The 22,442-nt window shown below is 36.3% G+C and overlaps 1 protein-coding gene across 2 annotated transcripts in view; it reads right to left on the bottom strand.

Annotated features, from left to right (window-relative positions):
- Cont (Contactin) overlaps nucleotides 1-21,113 on the bottom strand; it is a 76,359-nt gene extending 55,246 nt beyond the window's left edge. The window contains exons 1-3 of one of the 2 annotated variants that reach the window (XM_081761513.1): nucleotides 20,862-21,113; nucleotides 10,140-10,328; nucleotides 1,556-1,779 (exon numbers count right to left, since the gene is read on the bottom strand). In XM_081761513.1, coding sequence (XP_081617639.1) covers nucleotides 1,556-1,779; nucleotides 10,140-10,322 — 407 coding nt within the window. In that variant the 5' untranslated portion in view covers nucleotides 10,323-10,328; nucleotides 20,862-21,113. The remainder of the gene's footprint in view (nucleotides 1-1,555; nucleotides 1,780-10,139; nucleotides 10,329-20,861) is intronic. The other variant, XM_081761514.1, reaches the window with a different exon arrangement.
- Nucleotides 21,114-22,442: the final 1,329 nt, after the last annotated feature.

Here is a 22,442-nt window from a genome sequence, read left to right as displayed (position 1 = left end):
ATAAATTGACTCATAACTCATACGTATGAATGTTCTGTCGTTAATTTTCAGTTTGTTTAGTTGGAGTAGCTAAGAAACTATGTAGCAGGAAAAAAAAAAAAAAGAATTTTTCATTTCCTCCGATAACTAATGGAATGAGGCCTCTGTAAGGAGGAACTAGGGAAATCGTAGTTTTCATAAATTAACACTCTGGATTGCAACACTACTGATGTTTCAGTACATCAAATGGTGTGTTAAGGATCTGTCTACATTGATTTATGAAAACCACGATTTCTCCACTTGTCCCTTACAGAGACCTCATCCGATTAGTTATCTGAGGAAATGAAAAATTCTTTTTTCTGCTCCACAGTTTACAAGCTACTCCAACTAAACAAACTGAAAATTAACGACAGAACATCCATACGTATGAATCAATTTACATATTTCGCAAAGAAATTGATTTACACCTTCGGCTACATCTGGCAACACTGTGTGGTTCCTAATGTACTTCAATCGTTGCTTCCTAGTTTAAAAATATGTGCAGAACAAAGCTTCATTTTGGTATAATCATTATTTGTGTATCGCTTCAGGTTCAAAAGTTCTACTATCCCAAACTCCGGGTTGCATTGTATATTGGACACCCAGTATTTCCATATATGGTTTTGGGAAAAAGGAACAAGTCCCAAATAGACATTTATCCACAGTGTACATCTGAACTGTACCTGTTTGAGCAACTCCAGTAGCAGTAGAAATATTCATTATTCATGATAGACATTCCTGTTCTCCCAAACGGAAGAGTCAAAGAAGCTGTGCGTCACTGAAAATTGACAATTTTTGGACTTCTTGTCTTCCCCTCTTCCTTAAACATATATACAAATTTTAAGTAGCACTTTTTTTTTTAATGCTAATACCTTGAATTAAACGGATACTTTTGTGAAAATTCTTATTATCTCTCAATTTAGATTACATAAAACTAAATTTCACAAAACAAACCTTTCCTCTCAACTGAGATAAGTTATTAACTGCAAATAAATTCTTAGATGAAGTTCACCTTCTGTGTATTAAAACTCCAACCCTTCCTATATTTAAATAAAGCAATGAATAACGAAATGTAACAGAGTCTCTTATAATACACTAATTTATGAAATACAAGTAACATTGTTAGAGATTGATTCTGAGCAAAACGAATTCCCTCCAGTCCTGATTTCTCTTCCCAATGGGGAATAAAGGAGAGCTACTAATTATATATTGACTTACGAAGCTCAATCGCATCCAGAACACAGTAATCTTTGAATTTTATTTATCTGAAAATGTCCTATTTGCTGGATTAGAGAGAAAAGAAGACACCCTCCCGTTAATTTTTATAATTTTGTTCTGATTTACCGAAAAGTGAAGAATCTGAGCCTTTGCATAAACAAATCAAGGTGTTTCTAAATTAGGATTTTCAGATGTAGGGATATAAAGACGTATAAATCTGCCATTTCAGGATATTCTCTATACTACAGTGTTCGAAGTTTTTCTTCTATTAATATATGAAAGAAGCAAACAAAACAATAAGGAACGTGATCCCACTTACCTATAAGCAAGATAATCTTTGCCCACGCCAGAATCCTGTTCTGGTAGAAATGCTGCCTCCATATTACTAAGCTGTGTACCATCTTCGTTTACCCAATAACCAGGACTCTGCTGTTTCGCACTAATATACCACTTCCGATGTTGGGGATCTTGCCATAGGAGCTGGTACAATAGGAATCCATGTTCTTCCTGAGTATCTACACTAACAAGGTCGGCATCATATGCCTGAAAAAAAAAAAAAAAAAAAAAAAGTAATAAAACTGTACTTACTTCATAGAAACTTAATACAGTTGCTCCCAACCTCTTCTGACTGGTAACACCTTTACTAAATGTCTACCACATCACGACATCCTTGTTTAATTTTATATTAAAAATGAATTTCATTTCACAATTGCAAAACTACGGTAAATTCCCAAATAATGAGAATTTAATACTGAAACAGATCTATACCTTCCGGTTGGAACAGAAAGGTATATAATATGAGATAAAACCCCCGGTCTTAACAGAGACAGACAAAGGAAGCTTGAATATTTTCTTAGGATGCTGAATCGATTATCAAAAAACAACGATGCCTCTATATGTCTTACCGTTTTCGTCCTATGGCGATCAACACTGAAATCGAAAACGGCACATTTCTACCATTTCTGCTTTGAACAGAGAGTTAACAGGGTAGATGGAATCAACTTCCGGAACGCTGAATCGATTGCTTTTATATATATATATATATATATATATTATATATATATATATATACACACACAAAATCTTATCGATATCTCTTACTGTTTTTATTCTATCGAAATCACTATTGAAACCGGAAGTCATAGTAAATTTCAACTACGTCCGGATTTGCTAATGTTACGGTGCATATATAGAGGTAACCAAGAAAGTTCTGTCGCTTTTTCACCCACCACCTTCGAACATCGATATGTCACCTAAGACGTAAATGGAAGATCAAAAATAGTCCCCATTAGCATCAACGATCTTCTGCCAACGTTCTGGAAGGCCATGGATTCCATCGCGGGTAGAACTTGGTGGGCCGTGAAGCGAAGAAAGTACCAAGTGCATTTTTCACCTCTTATCAGGGACTTGAACTGGTGTCCTCTAAGGTGATTGTCCAAGGGATGGAACAGGTGCAAATCGGAAGGTGCAATGTCCGGGCAGTGTGGTGGATGCAACAGTGTTTCCCGTCTAAGGCGAAGAATGGTCCTGGGACCTCTTTAAAATTCAGAAGTGCTGGCTCCAGAGTTTTGAGCTTTTTCTTGAACACGGCTCAACTACTGACAGTACACAGTTGCACTAATGTTCTGACCAGCTGGTAGCAGTTCCCAATGCGAGATGCCGCAAGCAGTCCACCAAACACACAGAAGGACCTTCTTCTGGTGCAGTGCTAATTTCGGCTGTTTTGGAACCAGTTCGTGGGATCCTAAACAATGATGACGGTGCCGCGTGGAGCTTCGTACAGGATGCACTTCTCATCACATGTCAACACCCTGTCCAGAAATGACTCCTTCCTCAGACGAGACAGTAAAGAACCACAGGTGCCTGTTCGAGTTGCCCTCTGGCCCGGAATCAAATCATGTGGGACCCATCGGCCCAACTTGTAGTGCTTCCCAAGTCGATGGAGGTGCTGCCGAATGGTTTTTCCACTCACACTGAATTCTAGTCCTAGTTCCTCACATGTCTGACCACCGTTCGCCTTAATTGCTGTCTGAAGCTCTTCATTTTGGACATGTGTTGGTCTTCCGGCACGCTGTGCGTCTCCGAGTGTTTCGTCACCGTCCTTAAACTTGTTAAGCCACCGCTGCACTGTCCGCGTAGTCACGACACCCTCACCAAAGGCCTGGCATATCTTCCGCCACGCTGCAGCAGCGTTTAACCCCATGTCGCTACAGTTTGAATTTGTACAGCATGCACGCTCTTATGACGCTCTGTGGAGGTCTCATGTTCATTCTGTCCTTACGCAATTTCACGATGTAACTGAACTGCCACAACCAGGTAATATGTTGGACATGCCAACTGACCTTCGCCTTATCTCCAATTACATTCAACTCACGATGGGAGGGCCAATTGAACACGTACCTCCGCAAAAAGCGAAGTAACTTTCTTGGTTCCCTTTATAGTAAGTTTTCTTGAGATTCTGAATTGATTCCAAAGAGACGAGTATCGCTACCCATTACCGGTTTTGTTCTGTGTGATCAGAAACGGTTGATTTCTAATACTTTCGTTTTGAATAGTAGGTTAACGGAGGAAACTGATCATATTCTTGTGATGCTGAAGCGACTGCAGAAAATACCTTCTCGATATTTCTTACCGTTTTCGCTCTGGTATATGTCGACACGCGGACGGAGATAGCCGTTCTATAGGACTTCCTCTGACGCTTATTCATAGTATAGTTCGAAAGTATAATAAAACAGAATAAATTATAATAGTTTCTGTAAGTTTCAATAAAGTAGTGAATATATATGTAGTACTGAGCATTATTATTGCTACGCGGAGGCGTTAAGTGGCAGTCCGTCTCAGACCTGATTATTAATTGCTTCATTAATCTTAAATACTATAATTTCACGACAAAACTTCTGTAACTGTGCGACACACCAGTCGGGAACCACTGACTTACATACGTGGATAATCATACTGAATATAAAATTATGCAGTAAAAAACAGAATATTATTCATGTCCAATAATTAAAAAATTTTAAAAAAGCGAATTTAATTTCATATTGCAAAACTACGAAGACTTCGAAAATATTCTAAAATGAAGTGGTATTTTAACCAGTTAATTCTAACCCAATATCCTAACTACAAGTGATAGATTTATTACTTCCCGTTTTAATGGGAGAATAAAGGAAAGATGTAACCTCCAATATTCAGTTTCCGTTCCAATAGGACGGGAAGGGAGTAACGCAACCTTCAATATTCTAGCCAGAAGTAAGAAATTTATTAGTTCTTGTTTCAACAGCAGGATAAGGAGGAGATCGAGCCTTCAATATTCTAACTAGAAGTGATAGATTTATTAGTTCCCGTTTCAATAGCAGGATAAGGAGAAGATGTAAACTTCAATATTCTAACTACAAGTGATAGATTTATTACTTCAAGTCTCAAAGAGGGAGAATAGAAGAGAGATGGAACCTCCACTAACCTAAAGGGAAGTGACAAATTTATTAGTTCCCGTTTTAATGGGAGAAGAAGGGAGACGTAGAGCCTACAATACCAAGTTCCCGTTTCAATAGGAGGCCAAGGGAGTGATGAAGCCCTCAAGACACTAACCATAACTGACATACTCACTAGTTTCCGTTTCAACAGCATGATAAGGAAGAGATGGAACCTCCACCAATCTAACGATATGTAATAAAAATTATTAGTTCGAGTTTCAATGGGAGAATAAAAGAAATGTGGAAACTAATATTCAGTTCCCGTTTCAATAAGAGGCTAAGGGTGTGATGGAATGTTTAATATTCTAACCAGAGGTGATATATTTAATAGTACCGGTTACAATAGCAGGATAAGGAGAAGATGGAATCTTCAATATTCTAACTAGAGAGAGATTTATTAGTTCTCTTTTAATAGAAGCCTAAGGAGGAAAAGGAACGTTCGATATTCTAACTAAAAATTTATAAATTCGTAAGTCCTCGTTTAAGCAGGAGGGTAACGGAGTGATGGAACCACCAATATTCTAAGCAGTAGTGATAGAGTCATTAGTTCCCGTATCAATAGGAGAATAAGGAAGGTATGGAAAATCTAATATTCTGGTTAAAACCGATAGATTTATTAGCTCCTGTTTCAATGAGAGAATAAGAGAGAGATGGAACCTCCACTAATCTAACCACAATTAACAGATTTGTTAACTCCTGTTTTAATGAGATAATAAGGCAGAGGTAGAACCTACAATCTCATTTCCCGTTTGAATAGAAAGCAAAGGGGTGAACGATCCTTCAATATTCTCACAAGTGATAGGTTCATTAATTTTCGTTGCAGGAGCATGATAAGGGAGAGATGGAACCTCCACTAGTCTAAACACAAGTGATAGATTTACTATTTTCCGTTCCAATGGGAGAATACGGGACCGGTGGAAAAACAAATATTCAGTTTCTGTTTCAATAAGAGGCAAAGGGAGTGGTGGAACATTAAATATTCTAACAAGACGTGGTAGATTCAGTAGTTTCCGTTTCAGCAGCAGGGTAAGGGAGAAATGGAACCTCCACCAATCTAAGCACAAGTGATAGATTTACTATTTTCCGTTTCGATGGGAGAAGTGGAAAAACAAATGTTCAGTTCCCGCTTCAATAAGAGACAAAGGGAGAGGTAGAACATTCAATATTCTGACCAGAGGTGATACATTTATTAGTTCCCGTTGCAATGAGAGAATAAGGGAGAGATGGAAGCTCCAAAATTCTGTTCCGGTTTCAAAAACGGAATGAAATCTTTGAGCATTACGTCCCACAGCTATGTCGGTTAGGCTAAAGGAGATGGTGATGATGAGTAATAAATGAAATGATAGAATGAAGAAAGTTGGGCGAAACGGGAGAACCCCGCGGAAACCCACGCACACGGTGTTTTTCCACCACAAAATTCACTTGGCGGGAGTGTTCCGGTTTCAATAAGAGGCTAAGGGAGTGATTGAACCTTCAATATTCCAACCAGAAATGATAGATTTTATAGTTACTGTATCAGTAACAGGCTGAGGAGAAGGAAACTTTAATATTCTAAGTAGAAGTAATAAATTTATCAGTTACCGTATCAACAGGAGACTAAGGAGATTGAAGCTTTAATATTCTAACTAGAATTCATAGGAACATTAGCTCTCGTTTCTTGAGAAGTAAAAGGAGGAGATGGAACTTTCAATATTAAAACCAGAAGTGATAGAATTATTAGTTACCGTATCAATAGAAGGTTCAAAAGATAGAAAATTCAATATTCTAACCAGAAGTGACAGTTTTATTAGTTCTTGTTTCAATGAGAGAATAAGGGGGAGATGGAAAGTTCATTTTTCTAACCAGAAGTGATTCATTTGCTTCTGTTTGAACAGCGTGATAAGGCAGAGATGGAACCTCGACTAATCAAACCACATGCGATAGATTTATTCGTTCACGGATAAACGGGAGAATAAGCGAATGGTGGAACCTATAATATTCACTTCCCGTTTCTATAATAGGCTAATGGTGTGATGGATCCTTCAATATCCTGACCAGAAGTGATAGATGTATTAGTACTCGTTTCAATAGCAGGATAAGGACGAGATGGAACCTTCAATGTAATAACTAAAAGTGATACATCTATTAATTCCGGTTTAAGTAAGAGGCTAAGGAAGAGATGGAGCTAGAAGTGATTTATTAGTTCCCGTCTCAAAGAGAGAATAGGGGACAAATGGAACCTTTAATATTCTAATCAGAAATGATAAATTCATTTGTTTATGTCTTAACAGCATGATAAGGGAGGGAGAGAACCTCCACTAATCCAACCTAGTGTGATACAATTATTAGATAACGTTTCTTCGAGAGATGGAACGTCCACTAATCAATCCAAAGTAATAGATTTATTACTTCTCGTTTCAATAGCAGGATAAGAAGGAGATGTAATCTTCAATATTCTAACTAGAAGTGATAGATTTATTAATTTATCTCCCGAAGAGAGAAAAACAGAGATGGAACGGGAAATTTATTAGTTCCCGTTTCAATGGGAGAATATGGGAGAGGTGCAACCTACAACATTAAGTTTCCGCTTCAATAGGAGACCAAGGAAGTGATGAAGCCTTCAATACTATAACCATAAGTGATAGACTCATTAGTTTCCGTTTCAGCAGCATGATAAGGGAGAGGTGGAACTTCCACTAATCTCAAGACACGTGAAAAGACTTATTAGTTCCCGTTTCAGTAGGAGAATAAGAGAAAGGTGGAACCTCTAATATTCAGTTCCCGTTCCAATAAGAGACTAAGGGAGTGATGGAAACTTTAATATTCTAACAAGAGGTGATAGATTTATTAGTTCTCGTTTCAGTAGGAGCCTAAGGATAGAAAGGAACCTTCAATATTCTAACTAAATGTTATAGATTCGTTAGTTATCGTTTCAGTAGGGGGGTAACAGGGTGATGGAAGATGCAATATTCTAAGGACAAGTCATAGAGGCATTAGTTCCCATATCAATAGGAGAATAAGGAAAATATGGAACCTCTAATATTCTAACTAAAACTGATAGAATTATTAGTTCCCGTTCCAATGAGAGAATAACAGACTGAGGGAACCTCCACTAATCTAACCACAATTAAACGATTTGTTAATTCCCGTTTCAACGGGAGAAGTGGAACCTACAATTTTAGTTTCCGTTTCAATACGAGGCAAAAGGGTGAACGAACCTTCATTATTCTAACCAGAAGTGATAGATTCATTAGTTTCCGTTTCAATGAGAGAATAAGGGAGAGATGGAACCTCCACTAATCTACAACAAAGAGATAGAATTACTACTTCCTGTTTTAATCGGAGAATAAGGAACAGAAGGAACCTCTAATATTCTGTTTCGCTTTCAACAAGTGGCTAAGGGAGTGACGGAACCTTTAATATTTAAACCAGAAGTGATAGATTTATTAGTTTCCGTTTCAGGTGCGCGATAAGAAACGGATGGAACTTTCACTAATGAAACCACAATTGACAGATATATTAGTTCATGAGACTAAGGAAGTGATGGAGCCTTCAATATTCCAACCAGAAATGAAAGATTTAATAGCTCCCGTATCAATAGGAGGCTAAGGAAGAGATGCAACATTCAATATTCTAACTAGAAGTGATAAATTTATCAATTACCGTATCAATAGCAGGCTAAGGAGGAGATGGAACCTTCAATATTCTAACTAGAATTCATAGGTTCGTTAGCCCTCGGCCATTTATTTAGCAATATAAAGAGGAGATGGATCCTTCACTGTTCTAACTAGAAGTGGTAGATTTATTAGTTCCAGTTTTAATAGAAGGATAAGCTGGAGATGGAATCTTCAATATTGTAACTAGAAGTGATAGATTTCTTAGTTCTCCTTTCAATAAGGGAATAACGGAGAGAAGAAACCTCGACAAATTTAAACACAATTGATAGATTTATTAATTACCGTTTGATTGAGAGAATAAGGGAGAGGTGGAACCTCTAATATTCAGTTCCCGTTTTAATCGGAGTCTAAGGGAGTGATGGATCTTCAATATTCTAAACACATGTGATAGATTTATTTATTTATTTATTTTGTTTCCTTTTAATAGGAGTTTAAGGAGAACGAGGAACCTTCAATAATCTAACTAAAAGTAATAGATTTATTAGTTCTCGTTTGAAAAGGAGGCTAAGGGAAAGATGGAACCTCCAATATTCTAACCAGAAGTGATACATTTATTTGTTCTCGTTTCAATAGGAGTCTAAGGAGGGGAAGGAATCTTCAATATTTTATCTAGAAATGATAGAGTTAATAGTTCCCGTTTCAATATCGGGATAGGCTGGAGAAGGAATCTTCAATATTCTAACTAGAAGTGATAAATTTCTTAGCTCTCGTTTCAATGAGAGAATAAGGGAGAGATGGAATCTACACTAATCTAACCACAATTGATAGATTTATATCTTACCCTTTCAGTGGGTGAATAAGGAAGAGGTCGAACCTCGAATATTTAGTTTCCGATTCAATCGGAGTCTAAGGGAGTGAAGGAATCTTCAATATTCTAAACACAGGTGATAGATTTATTTGTTCTCTTTTCAATAGTAGTCTAACGAGGAAAACTTTCAATGTTCTAACTAGAAGTCATAGATTTATTAGTTCACGTTTCAGCAGGGGGCTAAGGGAGAGATGGAACCTTCAATATTCTAACCGGAAGTTATAGATTCGTTAGTTCCCGTATCATTAGGAGAATAAGAGAAATATAGAACCTCAAATATTTAAACTAGATGTGACAGATTTATTAATTCCTGTTTCTATGCGAGAATAAGGGAGAGGTGGAATCTCCAACATTCAGTTCCCTGTTTCAATAGAAGGCCAATGGAGTGATGGAACCTTCACTATTCTTAGCAGAAGTGACAGATTCATTAGTTCAAGTTGGAATGAGAGAATAAGAGAGAGATGGAAGCTCCATTAATCTTACCACAAGTGATAGATTTATTAATCCTCGTTTCAATGGGAAATAAGGGAGAGCTGGAACCCACAATATTCACTTCTGGTTTCAATAAGGAGCTAAGAGGGTGATGGAACCTTCAATATTCTAACCAGAATGGATAGATTTATTAGTTCCCGTTTCGATAGCAGAATAAGGAGATGGAACCTTCAATATTACAACTAGAAGTGACCTCTTTATTAGTTCTCGTTTCAATAGCAGTATAAGGAGGAGGAATCTTCAATATTCTAACTAGAAGTGATAGATTTATTAGTTTCCATTTCAATGAGAGATTATGAGAGAGAGAGAGAGAGAGAGAAAAGATAAGCAAGGTTCTATGATCATGACGCGAAAGATCTTGCTGTTCTTTTCAGTAATCGGTCACTGCAGAAAGGAAAACATTCACATAGAAATAAACTACACAACAATTATGTACACTCGATTTGTAAGTCATTGAAATTTCAAAATACGTACCTCACAATTTCTCCTCGCCTCATTCCGCGGTCGCAGTGGACTTTTAATAAACCTATAACACGAAGATTGAAACTGTACCCAATACTGAGGACACTTCCATTCTATATCTTTACCATCTCCTCGAAATTGGGATGTCGCAAAATGTACTGCTAGCAACAACACACCAACCAATAATTTCATCATTGTAACCTGAAAAAAATACAAGAATGTATAGTAAAAGCTGTTAACTTGACCAGTTTTCTAATCTGGCCTTATTTACGTGGAACCTATAATTTCCCTATAATATTAGATATTACTTCTTAAGTTGGCCACCCGTCAATCTTAGCCTCATTCAGGAAATTTACTCCTATGATATTGTTAAATTTCCCTCACACAGTGTTGTTAAACTGAACATTTACATTTATACGTAATATTCTCCTGTTTTTTTTCTTAATTTTTACTCTTCAACTTTCCGCTGATGGTTACGCCGTCTCTTCGGTAATGATTTTTTGTTCATATTATGTTTTTGGCTGTATCTTATTTTTTTCTATGATTTTTCTAAAAGTATATACTCTGATTCCAAAAGAAAGGAAAATAAGAAAAAACGTAAAAAGGGGTAAAGAAAATTTTAGAAGAAACTAAATACATGTCTGATTAAGGAAATTTTCCTGACCCTTGACATTTCCCATATTATCATTTACAATTAGGTTAAAAAAAAATAAAGTAATCAGTCCCCATCATCCCATAGACGTCCAACATTTTCTCTTTAATTTTTTAATACAGAATAAGAAAAATTTCACTTTGGTCATTTCATTCAATGAATCGATTCGTAGGGAACTGGTTCTTCGGATCAGATCGTGAAATATCACTAGGAACCAGTTCCTCACGAATCGAATCGGAAGGAAATCATAGTGGTTCAGACTGTAATGTTTCTACAATTATTTTAAACACTGCGAGATTCCAATGCTGATAGATTTAGAACTTCCCATCGTAACACAGTTCTAAATTTATTAAAACTTGAAATATGCAATGTATAAAATAGTAATAAAGAAAGCTGCAGCAAGAACCACCATATTTCTCGTCTGCTATTAAGGGCACACAATAAGAAACCCGAAAGCCAAAGTAGAAAAGACACAAAACAGCATGAATGAAAAATATGAACCACATATCAGATTTTATACATGAGATGGGAGGGGCAAGCCCTCTTTAACGCCCCGAACAACAATTAAAATAAAAATAACATGAACGTCGTACAAAAGTATGTACTTGAAAAGGAACACGCGTCAGAATTCCTAACATTAAAAAAAAAAAAAAAAAAAAAAAAAAAAAAAAAAAAAAAAAAATTACCTGAAATTTTAGTGTGGTAAATATAGTTCGGCAGCTTGATTCGTGAATTAATATGCTCCAATATGATAAGAACAACAAAATTTTCTACTCCATATATAATAGCCGAACTGCATCACCATTGATCAATATTTTGGGTGCATGCTCCACTAACAAGAGTGACGAAAAACACTTTAAAACAGTGTAAACTTCATTAATACATACTAATGTTGGCAACCAACATAAAGGAACATCCACCACGTTAGACATGTGTCGCCAGGAAAACAGCTTAACACACACAAGAAAGTACCACTACAACACTCACGAAATGCACCTCCAATCACGAAGCAGAACACATGGTCAAATCATAAGCAAGACCACATGATGCCAAGGCATATCCACACTATCGCGCACAAACAGAAAAGCAACAGTAAGTCACCACGTGACTCGATACCAGTAATGAACCTGGAAGAGCAGATACGTTCTCAACACCAGAACCAAAAGATCCAATTCACTGAATCGAATAAAATGAACGAAATGTCCAAAGTAAAAATTTGCATAGTATAAGTTTACTTCCTTCTGTAAACACTTGCTATGAGTCAAAATTCCTGCACTTGAAATACAACGGAACGCTAGTGCCTAATAATAGTTATACACCAGCATCTTTATTATCTCGGCATTCTGATACGTTGATGAAGATAAAGATCATTATATTATAATTTGGTCTTCTCTTTGATTACTTACAAATAACAAACCTAACTTACTGTTTTTTCTTTTGTAGCATTTGAATTTTTAATTTAATTTATTCCTCTTTCAAAGCCTGACGTTTTCGCAGCATTTTTTAAGCTTTTCTTTTCTAAAGATGATTCTAATCTGTCTTTATTCTTTGAGGTATTCGTCATATGTTATGTCGGCAGTTGAAAAAAATAATCCCTGACTTCTATAAAATATATATTTCCCCGACTTTCAAGGTCAGTGTGAACCCTGACGTATACACGCTTTATATGTGTGTGTATATATATACAGTATGGCGCCAAATTCGTTGTACAAAAGCAGAGGAGTGATTCCTGAGAGTAAAACAAACAAAAAGGTTCCTATAAACATACGGCGAAAACCCCATCGTTTACGTGTTATAGGCTGCCGAAAACATGAAATTTAAAGGTCCATAGCTCCAAAACTATGGGGCCTACTGTAGTCGGGTCAAGACTTCACTTAGGAACTAGTATGTGCTTTATCCAAAAGCATGTTTTAAATCCTAAGGCAGGTACATGTTTTACAATACTCACGCAACAATTTTTATGGAGGTAGTTGGAGAGTACTTTATATCATAGGCCCGCAGTCAAACTCCCTCTACAAAAATTGTTGTGGAAGTACCTCAGAATTCTGAAACACGCATTTTTGGATAGGGCACATTCTAGTTCCTAAGTGAAGTCCCATAGTTTTGGAGCTATGAACCTTCACAATTCATTTTTCATGATTTCTACAGCCTATAACAAGTAAACGACGAGGTTTTCGCCCTATGGTTATTGGAACTTTTTTTTTTTTTTTGCTTTACTCTCAGGAATCACTCTTCTGCTTTTGTACAACGAATTTAGCACCATACTGTATATATATGTTTATATGTTTTTGGTATCTGCATTATATATGGTAGTGGAACTATGGACCGAAATGAATTTTAAAGGTCCATAGTTCCATTACTATAGGATCGATCCTAGTCGGGTTAAGACATTACTGAGGAACTAACATGTGAACTATGCAAACATTCATCTTTCAGAACCTCCGGTACTTGCACAATCATTTTTAGAGAGGCTGTTGAGGAGTACTTGATCACTCTCGACCTCTCTCTCTAAAAATTGGTGTGCAAGTACTGGAGCATTCTTAAACACGGATATTTGGGTAGTTCACATACCAGTTCCTCAGTGATGTCTTGACCTAACTACGATAGGTCCCATAGTAGTGGAGCTATGAAATTTTAAAGTTCACTTATTTCACGGTTTCGACACCCTATAACTCCGAAACTATCCACTTTTGAGCATTGGTTCATATAACTTTTTTCTTATTAGTGAATAGCAGCACTATCGCAAAGTCATTATGTCAGATATGGACAAGTATAACACAAAATACACAGTCCCAATTTTTCTATTTATAGGTTGTGGAGTGACATACTAATGTAATCAAAATATATTCTAGTTTGCGTCATTGCTCCACTTCACAACGTTTCCAAATGGAGAACTGAAATATCGGTAGAATGATGTAACTAAAAGTGGTGATGAAAGATGGTGATATAAGTTAAGATTTTGAGTGTTGAACTACGCACTCAAGAGCACAGTTTAGTAATTATTCCACCTATTATTTATTTTCCCTTTAATAATGAGATGTACTTTTCAGTTAAGCTTTGAATTAAGTTTAACTTCTAAAAATTTTTCATTTGAGTTTGGGCGTATCAACTTTTCGAAGACATTTACATCAAATACTGATGAGTTTCTTCATATACAACTTGCAATCCTCGATGGTTGGCTAAGGCTTATCTTTTTACAACTATCGATCTTTAGTTTCCAGAGATTACACCATATTGAGAATGGTTTTATTATTGCACGTTGCAAGCTATTACTGACTGCTTGTATTAACGTAGTACAGACGAAAACGGCTGTGACAAGTGCACATATTAAAAGTCATAGTTGGTATGTCACTTATGTATAAAATGTCCACTAGTGGAGATAAAGTGGAACTTTGAGGAGCTCCTTGGAACGAAGTAATTATTAGCAGAAACGAAGGTAATAGTTTAAGTACCATGGTATACACTATCAAAGGCTTTCTCACACTCAAATAGCAGAGCACATGATGAGAGTTATTATTATTAAATTGATTCTTCATGTGGTAACTTGTGCTAAATTAGGATGGCATTTCGAATGTCCCCCAACTCCATCGACGGCCCCAGACTACTGTGACTTACAGAGAGCCGTTATAAACGACTTGGTTTCTGCGTATACTCACCGTCGCTGACGCGCCTGCTCCTTATGGACACAACGCCTCGATACTGCCTGGCCCCTCACCCTGCTGCATTCCTGCCCTGACTCGGTCAGATAGAATTTGTGCATTTTAGTGGCCCCTAGCACAAGTTGTTTCGTGTTTTACGCACTGTAATTTTAAAGTCATACGTTCCCACTATATTTATACTCATGACTACATTGTAGTTGCAAATAACGAATCGTAATCACTGCCAAGTGAGCCAGTTACTACCAATTAATTTAGGGGGAAAACTAAATAATACACCTAAATTATCTAGAAGACTGTGATGAAGAGCAAATCTCTATTCAAATAAAATAACAAAAATTTTTGGCTTTTGGGTGCATGAAGTAAGCAATGTGACCTATGATTGTATAGTAAAGTTGCCTGTTTTTGCGACACGTTGATTGGATTCTTCCAATATTTCATTTAACTTCCTTTATTCTGGAAGTGTATTACTGTATTAATCCGAAAGCGTGTTATATTAAACCCGTAAGTAACTCTGGACCAGCGGAGGCACTGTAATGTAAAGCGAAAGTACGCAAGTAACGAGGGGGGTGATACTTGTTGTAAGTATTTCGAGCCAAGTGAAATGAGGTTCATACCATATATAAGTATGTTTCAGAATTTAACACTGAAATATTGTGGTAAAGGAGGCAATAACACAACTTAGTCGAGTTGTACAAAGTTTACTATTAGTAGTGGTGTTGGAGTTATCGAATACAACAACGATGAAGTGTATTCATATAGTTTATTTCATTTTTCATTTAGTGCAAAAAGCGCTATCTTAACTTGCACTATCCACGTAGTAGAAGGAAAAGAAAGAAATGTAATATTCAATGTCATAAAATGTTAATTTTTCAGTTACACCAGCTGGTTTATATATATATATATATATATATATATATATATAAAAGCTGGTTTAAACCAAAAAACGAAAAATGTTCGTAAAAGTGTAAGTGTTTGTAAAATCTTGATGAACACACATTTGTGGGTTATCACGTTTCACTCCCGTATATTATTCGTATTATATTCAGACCTAAATTCCCCATTCATTACTCAAAAAGATTATATTACAAAAGCAACTTTTTTAATATAAGTTTATAAATGTTTGTTTTGTGATTTTTTTGTAATTGTTATCATTGTTATGTAATTGCAATCAAAGGAAAATTCTAAATATTGTTTTGTTTCAATGTTACTATTGATAAAATACATCGAAATGCCGTCTTTTTGTGTGTGTGTGTGGGGGGGGGGTCAATACAGACCCCACGAGAGGCATTTAGTGAAATGAGAAGTATCTTTGGTATCGAATTATGTATAAATGAGTCTGAGCCAAAGTGGACTCAAATAATTCGTATCTTTATTCACTTTTCTTACTGATATGCAAATTAAGTCGTTGTATTTCTTTAATTTGGACCAACAAAAGCCGTTGTTAACTAACTTGAACTAAATTAGTTCTTCTGTACTCCGTAGTACTTTGAAATTGTCCATATGTAATTCTGTATAATGGTTTCACTTGTGCAACTGTTTATCTTTTTGTCCTTTTGAAATGACTCTTGACAGTTATATTAAGAAAAATGTAAAGATCAGTACAACGTATTTTTATCAGGATTCCTTCGTGAGTGAGTCGGCAGATGTATCGCATTTGTGGCCAATTAGTCGTGGTTCCGAGTTCAAATGGAGGACAATTTCTCTCGGATGTAACTCGAGAATCAGTTCTTATTTCGTTTTAAGCTTATGTGGCCCCTTCCAGCATAAGCCGGCTGTTGCATAATAACATCAAGGCGAAACAAACTTATTTCTGTCCATATATGATATGAATATACAGAGCAAATCATTTAAACCAAATAAACCTGATTTAAACAAAACAAAAAAAAAAAACTTTTTTTTTTTTTTTTTTGTTTTTCAATAAAAACCATGGTTTTTGCCAACCCTGGTAGGTAGAAATGATTGTTTATCAGTTGTCACGACATTGATTTGGTTACCGAGGAAACAGTTCAGTCACTACGTAATTATCGACATACAGGGTGTTTCAAGACAACACCCACAACGTTTGGGAGGTGATTCCTGATACCAAGATAAGACCAAAAGTATATACCAACCTGGGTACATAGTCGTGTCAAGACTTTACTTAGGAACTAGTATGTGCCCTATCCAAAAATACATGATTAAGAATCCTAAGGTACTCACGCGACAATTTTTATAGAGGGTTGGCTACGGGTATATAACTTGAGGTACTCACCAACTACCTCTAGAAAAATTATTGCGGAAGTATCGCAGGATTCTGAAACTTGGATATTTGGATAGGGCACATACTAGTTCCTAAGTGAAGTCTTGACCCGACAACGGTAGGTCTCATAGTTTTGGAGCTATGAACCTTTAAAGTTCATTTTCTGTTTTCGGCAGCCTATAACTCCAAAAGGAAGCATTTGTACACCCAGGTTGGTCTTTACTTTTTGTCTTATCTTGGTGTCAGGAATCACCTCCCAAACGTTGTCGGTGTTGTTTTGAAACACCCTGTATAGAACACAAGTGATTACGAATCAAGACGGCATGTGAGACTAAAATATGTTACAGAATTTTAAAGCAAATTACAACTATCGTGAAATACAGGGTGTTAGAGGAATCTTAAAGCTGGTGTATAATTCTACAAATGATCTTTGTATAGGTACTGACTAATTTTGTCTTGATATTCTTAAAATGAACTGTGGCGTTATATATATGTCTGATGGTTCCGCCCAGGAAACCTTTAGATTAGATCTGAAGTATAGTAAGACTGGCCAAAACGGGGTATATATTCTTGAGAAATCAGCAAAAGATATACACCAATCAATGAATGGAGCCTGTTCAAGAAATTAGAGCAGACGAAAATTCTTCTGAAATTCCTACCTTGCACCTTCAAAATTTCATACTGCAGATGAAAGAATTATTCAGATGGGAAATAAATTAGAACCATTAGAGCAATCTCAGACTGCTAAGATGGAACAACATTAGCAATGCCAAAGTATCAAACTAGAAGAACTGTCTCTGAATCGGAAAAGCAAGTTTGATGTAACGGAAGCACGAAGCGACAATAATTCACCCCAAATCTCAGAGTTGCAAAAGGAAGTTTTGGATCTTAAGAGTAAATTAAAGACCAGCAACATGATCAATACGAATCTTTCAGTTAGGAGAAGTTGCCCCAGATTCACATGCAGACGACAGACAGGAGTTTGACAACAAAAGCACGCAGGAATGCATAGCTAGGTAAGATACCAGTACGGACCTCGAGAGTGAGACGGATAAGGAAAGACTAAAACGAATTAAAACGAACGAACTAAAGCACAGGTAAAACCTAGAAAATTAAGACCTTTAAAACTTCTATATATTAAAATGCTAGGTTTACATGTGTGTGGTCATGAAAAGTTTATATGTTTGTTTCCAATCCTTTCGACAATGAGATCTCAAAAACCACAAGTGCTAGAAACGTGCCGTTTTCGCTGTTCGATTCAATTTTGTGTAGATTGTCCAGTTATAATTGAATATTTGAAAAAAAAAAAACGTGGCCGTTATTTCTTTATTACATTTTTTAGGGATACACTGGAAGTGTTGAAATTTTTAAAAAGAATAAAGCGTCATATCCTATGAGTTACATATTCCAACACCACTTATTTGTACACAGGGGTTATATATCTCACAGGCGTTTGTTTTACTGCAACATGATAATGAAAACGAAGGATAACCATTTCTTCAGGCTAAGATGAGTCTTTATTATCTGGAGTGTTTTGTCCAATGAACACCATATATCACTGACATTATAATTAATTGTGTATGTAATGTAATTGCTTATCACATACTGCATGCAAGGAGAAAGAAAATACTCATCATACATGAATTAGAAACTCCAACCGGAAGTAAGCTCAATCTTGCAAACGGTGCGAGATATTGAAAAATAATCGAAAAAAAATCCCCCCTGTGGTACTCCTTGCCGATTTTTGTGAAGACGTCTTTCACTTGTGCCTGTAAAGGAACATGCACAGATGTTGTGAGGAATGCCAAGGAGATTCATGCTCATATGTGAATGATGCACTGTGTAGAGAGCGCAAGTTCAGCTAGTAGTAATATTAAATTTTTAAATATACCGGTGAAGTTTAGCGATGTCAAATCATTAACAAAATTTAGTGGTCGTGTAGATGACATTCCGGCTAGTACCCTCATAGAGGAATTGGTAAGTCTTTACTTTGACTCTAACTGTGACTTTAATCGGTTCTTATAGGTTCAGTTACTTCCTGGAACTGTTTGTGCGTGAGTCACTTGTTAGAACTGTTCGTGCCTTTGGTGTGACGTCTTAGTTCATATTTTTCCCACTAGGTGTCTGTGTAGTCCTATGGTAGTTGGTTAGTAGTCACATGTTCTGTGTGCATGTATGTGTGTGCTGCTGTTTGTGGCATTCGAGAAGCGCGTAATTGAATTGGTTGAATTGAGTTAGAGAAAACCTATCATAGTTGTGGTCTAAACTGAAGATATTTTCGACGTATTCTAAAAGTGGACGTTTATTGGTTTCTTGTTTGTAATAATAGCAAGTGTGCTCGGTTTAATAAAACGACGTGTGTGCGGAAAGGAACATTTTTCAGTAATGTTGAGTATTGTGCATGTGTTCTTGGTATCTTATTTTTTCGTGTGTGGAATCAGCAGTTATGAGTTCATTATTCATGAGATTTCTCCTATGGGGAAATGGTGAGTGTTTTCTTTTTTTAATTCATATTATTTTTATTCTTGATTTGTTTTGCATTTGAGTATTAGGCAAAGTATTTGGTTTGCTGCTGCTTGTCCTATTGTCTTGTTGAGATGTAATTTTTTTTTTCTTTGTCATGCACTGATTTATGATTAGAGACGAGTGTTTTTTTTTTTAAATTTTTCCCTTCTTATCTTAGCTTTATAGTAGTGGTTTGATTATTTATTATTATTTTGGATGTTTTTATGGTACTTGAGCGGGGGGGTTGGGGACGGTAGCCCCCCATTTAGATCTCAAAATTCATAGTCACCGCTTCACCTGAATTGATGTTTAGTAACATTGTGGCCCTTGTACTTATAGTATAATTCTTAACATCGTATAGTAACATTGTGGCCCTTGTACTTATAGTATAATTCTTAACATCGTACATTACTTTCACTGTGTTAGTAATTGTAATCGATTCATGTGATCCGGTTCCGGGAGCAGTTTAGGAATGATTCCTAAACTGCTCCGGGAACCGGATCACATGAATCGGTTGAAGTCACAGTTGGAGTCAAAGTAAAAATTTGCCGAGAAATTTTAGGAAGATGTGATTTAATAGGTATTGATAAGTCTAATCCCTTAAGAACTTACCTCATGTACTATTGCCACCATGTTCAGTTTGGTTTAAAGCAATTAGGAATGGAGTGCATCACTATGAAGATTCTAAGAGCATTTTGTTAGATAATTTTGAGAATGATTTTATATTAGCTAATAGGGACGCATAAGTCAGGAATAAAAGATATGATCTACGGGTAGACAACTTGGTCTTTGTTACTACTATTTATAATGAATTGATGTTACTGAATCCTTATCAACCGGATTGAAGAATTATTGCTTTCATTAGAATTTTACTACCGCACAAATTACAGAAGATTTTAATTTCATCACAATGTATGAGTTTTAATCATTTATTGTTAATAGTTCAAGATTTTGAAAATCAGGTACTATGACCATAATTATGTGAACCTAAGCTTTAGCTTTCAATCTATACTAAAAATTATCTTGTGTCAGCTTGAAATGGGACGGTTTGGAAATGCATATTTGGATCTGAGGAAATGGATTACACAGTAAGATTCACACGTCCTGTACTGCATAGTTCATTTGATTCAAAATGTGTTCTATGGGAAAAGACTGTATGTTTTGTACCATTGTAGTGATGAAGCTCAGAATATCTTCCACGTTTTTCTTCTATTTTTCTAGCATTGGAGAGTTTAACTTCCATACATGGTATCCACAGTTTTTAAAAATTAGGTGTAAATGGATCATTTCAATTATATGTTTCCGTAACCTTCTCCCCTCCCCCATGGATACCAAAAACGGAAGTATGGCTTTCGAAACTCCCTAACACTTATTTCAAACAAACGTCTCCTCTGCCCAAAATCAATATTCATATTTTGAAATAACACATCTCAAATGATAAAAGAAAAATATTTTTTTAAAAAAAAATAATAATACGATAGGCTCATTAGCACTTCAAACGGCAATTAACACATCAAATTGGGTGTAGCTTCAAGTAATTACTAATTAAAATATCACACCACTTATATATGGAAATTTGTACCCACTAATCACATTATTTAATTTCTAAAGATGCTGGTATGATGATACCGATATGCATACACACATACACTAAATACAAATTATATTTACGTCCTCACCTTTCACATTACCTAAGTTCAGAAGGGAGTGGCTTCTTCACACACTTTTCTTTGCTTTTGCTAAAGCTGAACGTGTTCAACACTATTTCCCTATTTCCTAAGCTTTGCTAGTTCATTTTCGCAATAAATACTCATATCAACTGAGCTACTGTCTCTTAGAAATGTGTTTAAGAAATATAAAAATATTACATTTATAAACACTAACAAGGTATTTAGTTACTCAACACCTATGCGCCACAGCATCAAAACAACAACGGTTACTGCTAGTTTTTAACTTGTTTCTTGTAACTATACCCTTGCACAAAGAAAATACAACATAAAAGCAATATCATTTAAAAACCGCGTGAGTAAAATTGAATTTACTTATTGTTTGACTGTCTTCAATAGAAATTAATTACACTTACAAACATATCATTTATCATAGATTTAGTAATTTATAAACAATTCTAAAGTAATAATGATGTAGAAAATGACTAATACATGGTCATAAGTAGTGATGTGAGATGAAAAGTTTTCCATTTCAGAAAATTTTCCGGAAAATTTACCGTTCTAAACAAATATCAGTGATCAAGTAATAATTTCACATAACCATAAAATCCATTGACTTCATGTATAGAAATGTTTAAAAGTGGACGATCGTTTAAAGAATCTAAAAAATTTCATGGCTCAGAAAATATCCTGTACTATGTAGGAACAAATTAAACATTTTTTCATGAATCGAAAAATTTTCTGTTGTGTATTGAAAAATTAAGAATTCTTTATAAGTAGGAAAATTTTAATCATTTTGAAACAAAAAGTAAAACCTTTTATGAATCGGAAAGTTTTATCTCTCCTTAGAAACAAGTGAAAGGAATTTCCATGGATCGGAAAATTATCATTACGATGTACAGATGGTGATCAGAAAAATGGAAACACCTGAACGAAATTGCAACTTACCAGATTAATATGGTGTCGGGCCAACTTCCGCCTTCAGAACAGCCTTGATGCGACGTGGGATGGAGGCATAGAGGTCGTGAATGGTAGCAAGTGGAATTTTACACCATTCCTCGTGTAGGGCATCGGCCAGTTCTGTGAGAGAGGATGGAGGTGGAAATCGTCGCCGGAGTCGTGTTTCCAAGACGGACCACAGATGTTCAATTATGTTGAGATCTGGGGATTAGGCGGGCCAGGGGAGGTGTTGAACTTCATCCCGATGTTCCTCAAACCACGCTGCCAGCTGTGTGAATGGGTGCATTATCATCCTGGAAGATGGCGTCATTGTCCGGGAACAACATCCGGACGATAGGATGCAAGTGGTCTCCTAAAATTGCGACATAATCGTTGGCAGTGATTCGTCCGCTAAGTGTGACCACAGGACCCAGTGAAAACCATGATATGGCGGCCCACAGCATCACCGAGCCGCCGCCATGTTACACAGTTGGGCGGAGACACTGCAGATCATAAGCTTCTTTGGGCGTTCTCCACACATAAACACGGCCCGTGGTTGGGAATAGGGTGAAGGATGACTCATCCGACCATATCACACGTTTCCAGTCCTCAACGATCCAAGATGCATGGTCGCGGCACCATTTGCGGCGTGCG

Source organism: Thermobia domestica, chromosome 6 (genome assembly GCF_964235325.1).
Source record: "Thermobia domestica chromosome 6, izTheDome1.hap1.1, whole genome shotgun sequence".
NCBI classification, from domain to species: domain Eukaryota; kingdom Metazoa; phylum Arthropoda; class Insecta; order Zygentoma; family Lepismatidae; genus Thermobia; species Thermobia domestica.
Note: the sequence above shows the minus strand (reverse complement) of the source record. Positions and strands in the feature narration are given on the sequence as shown.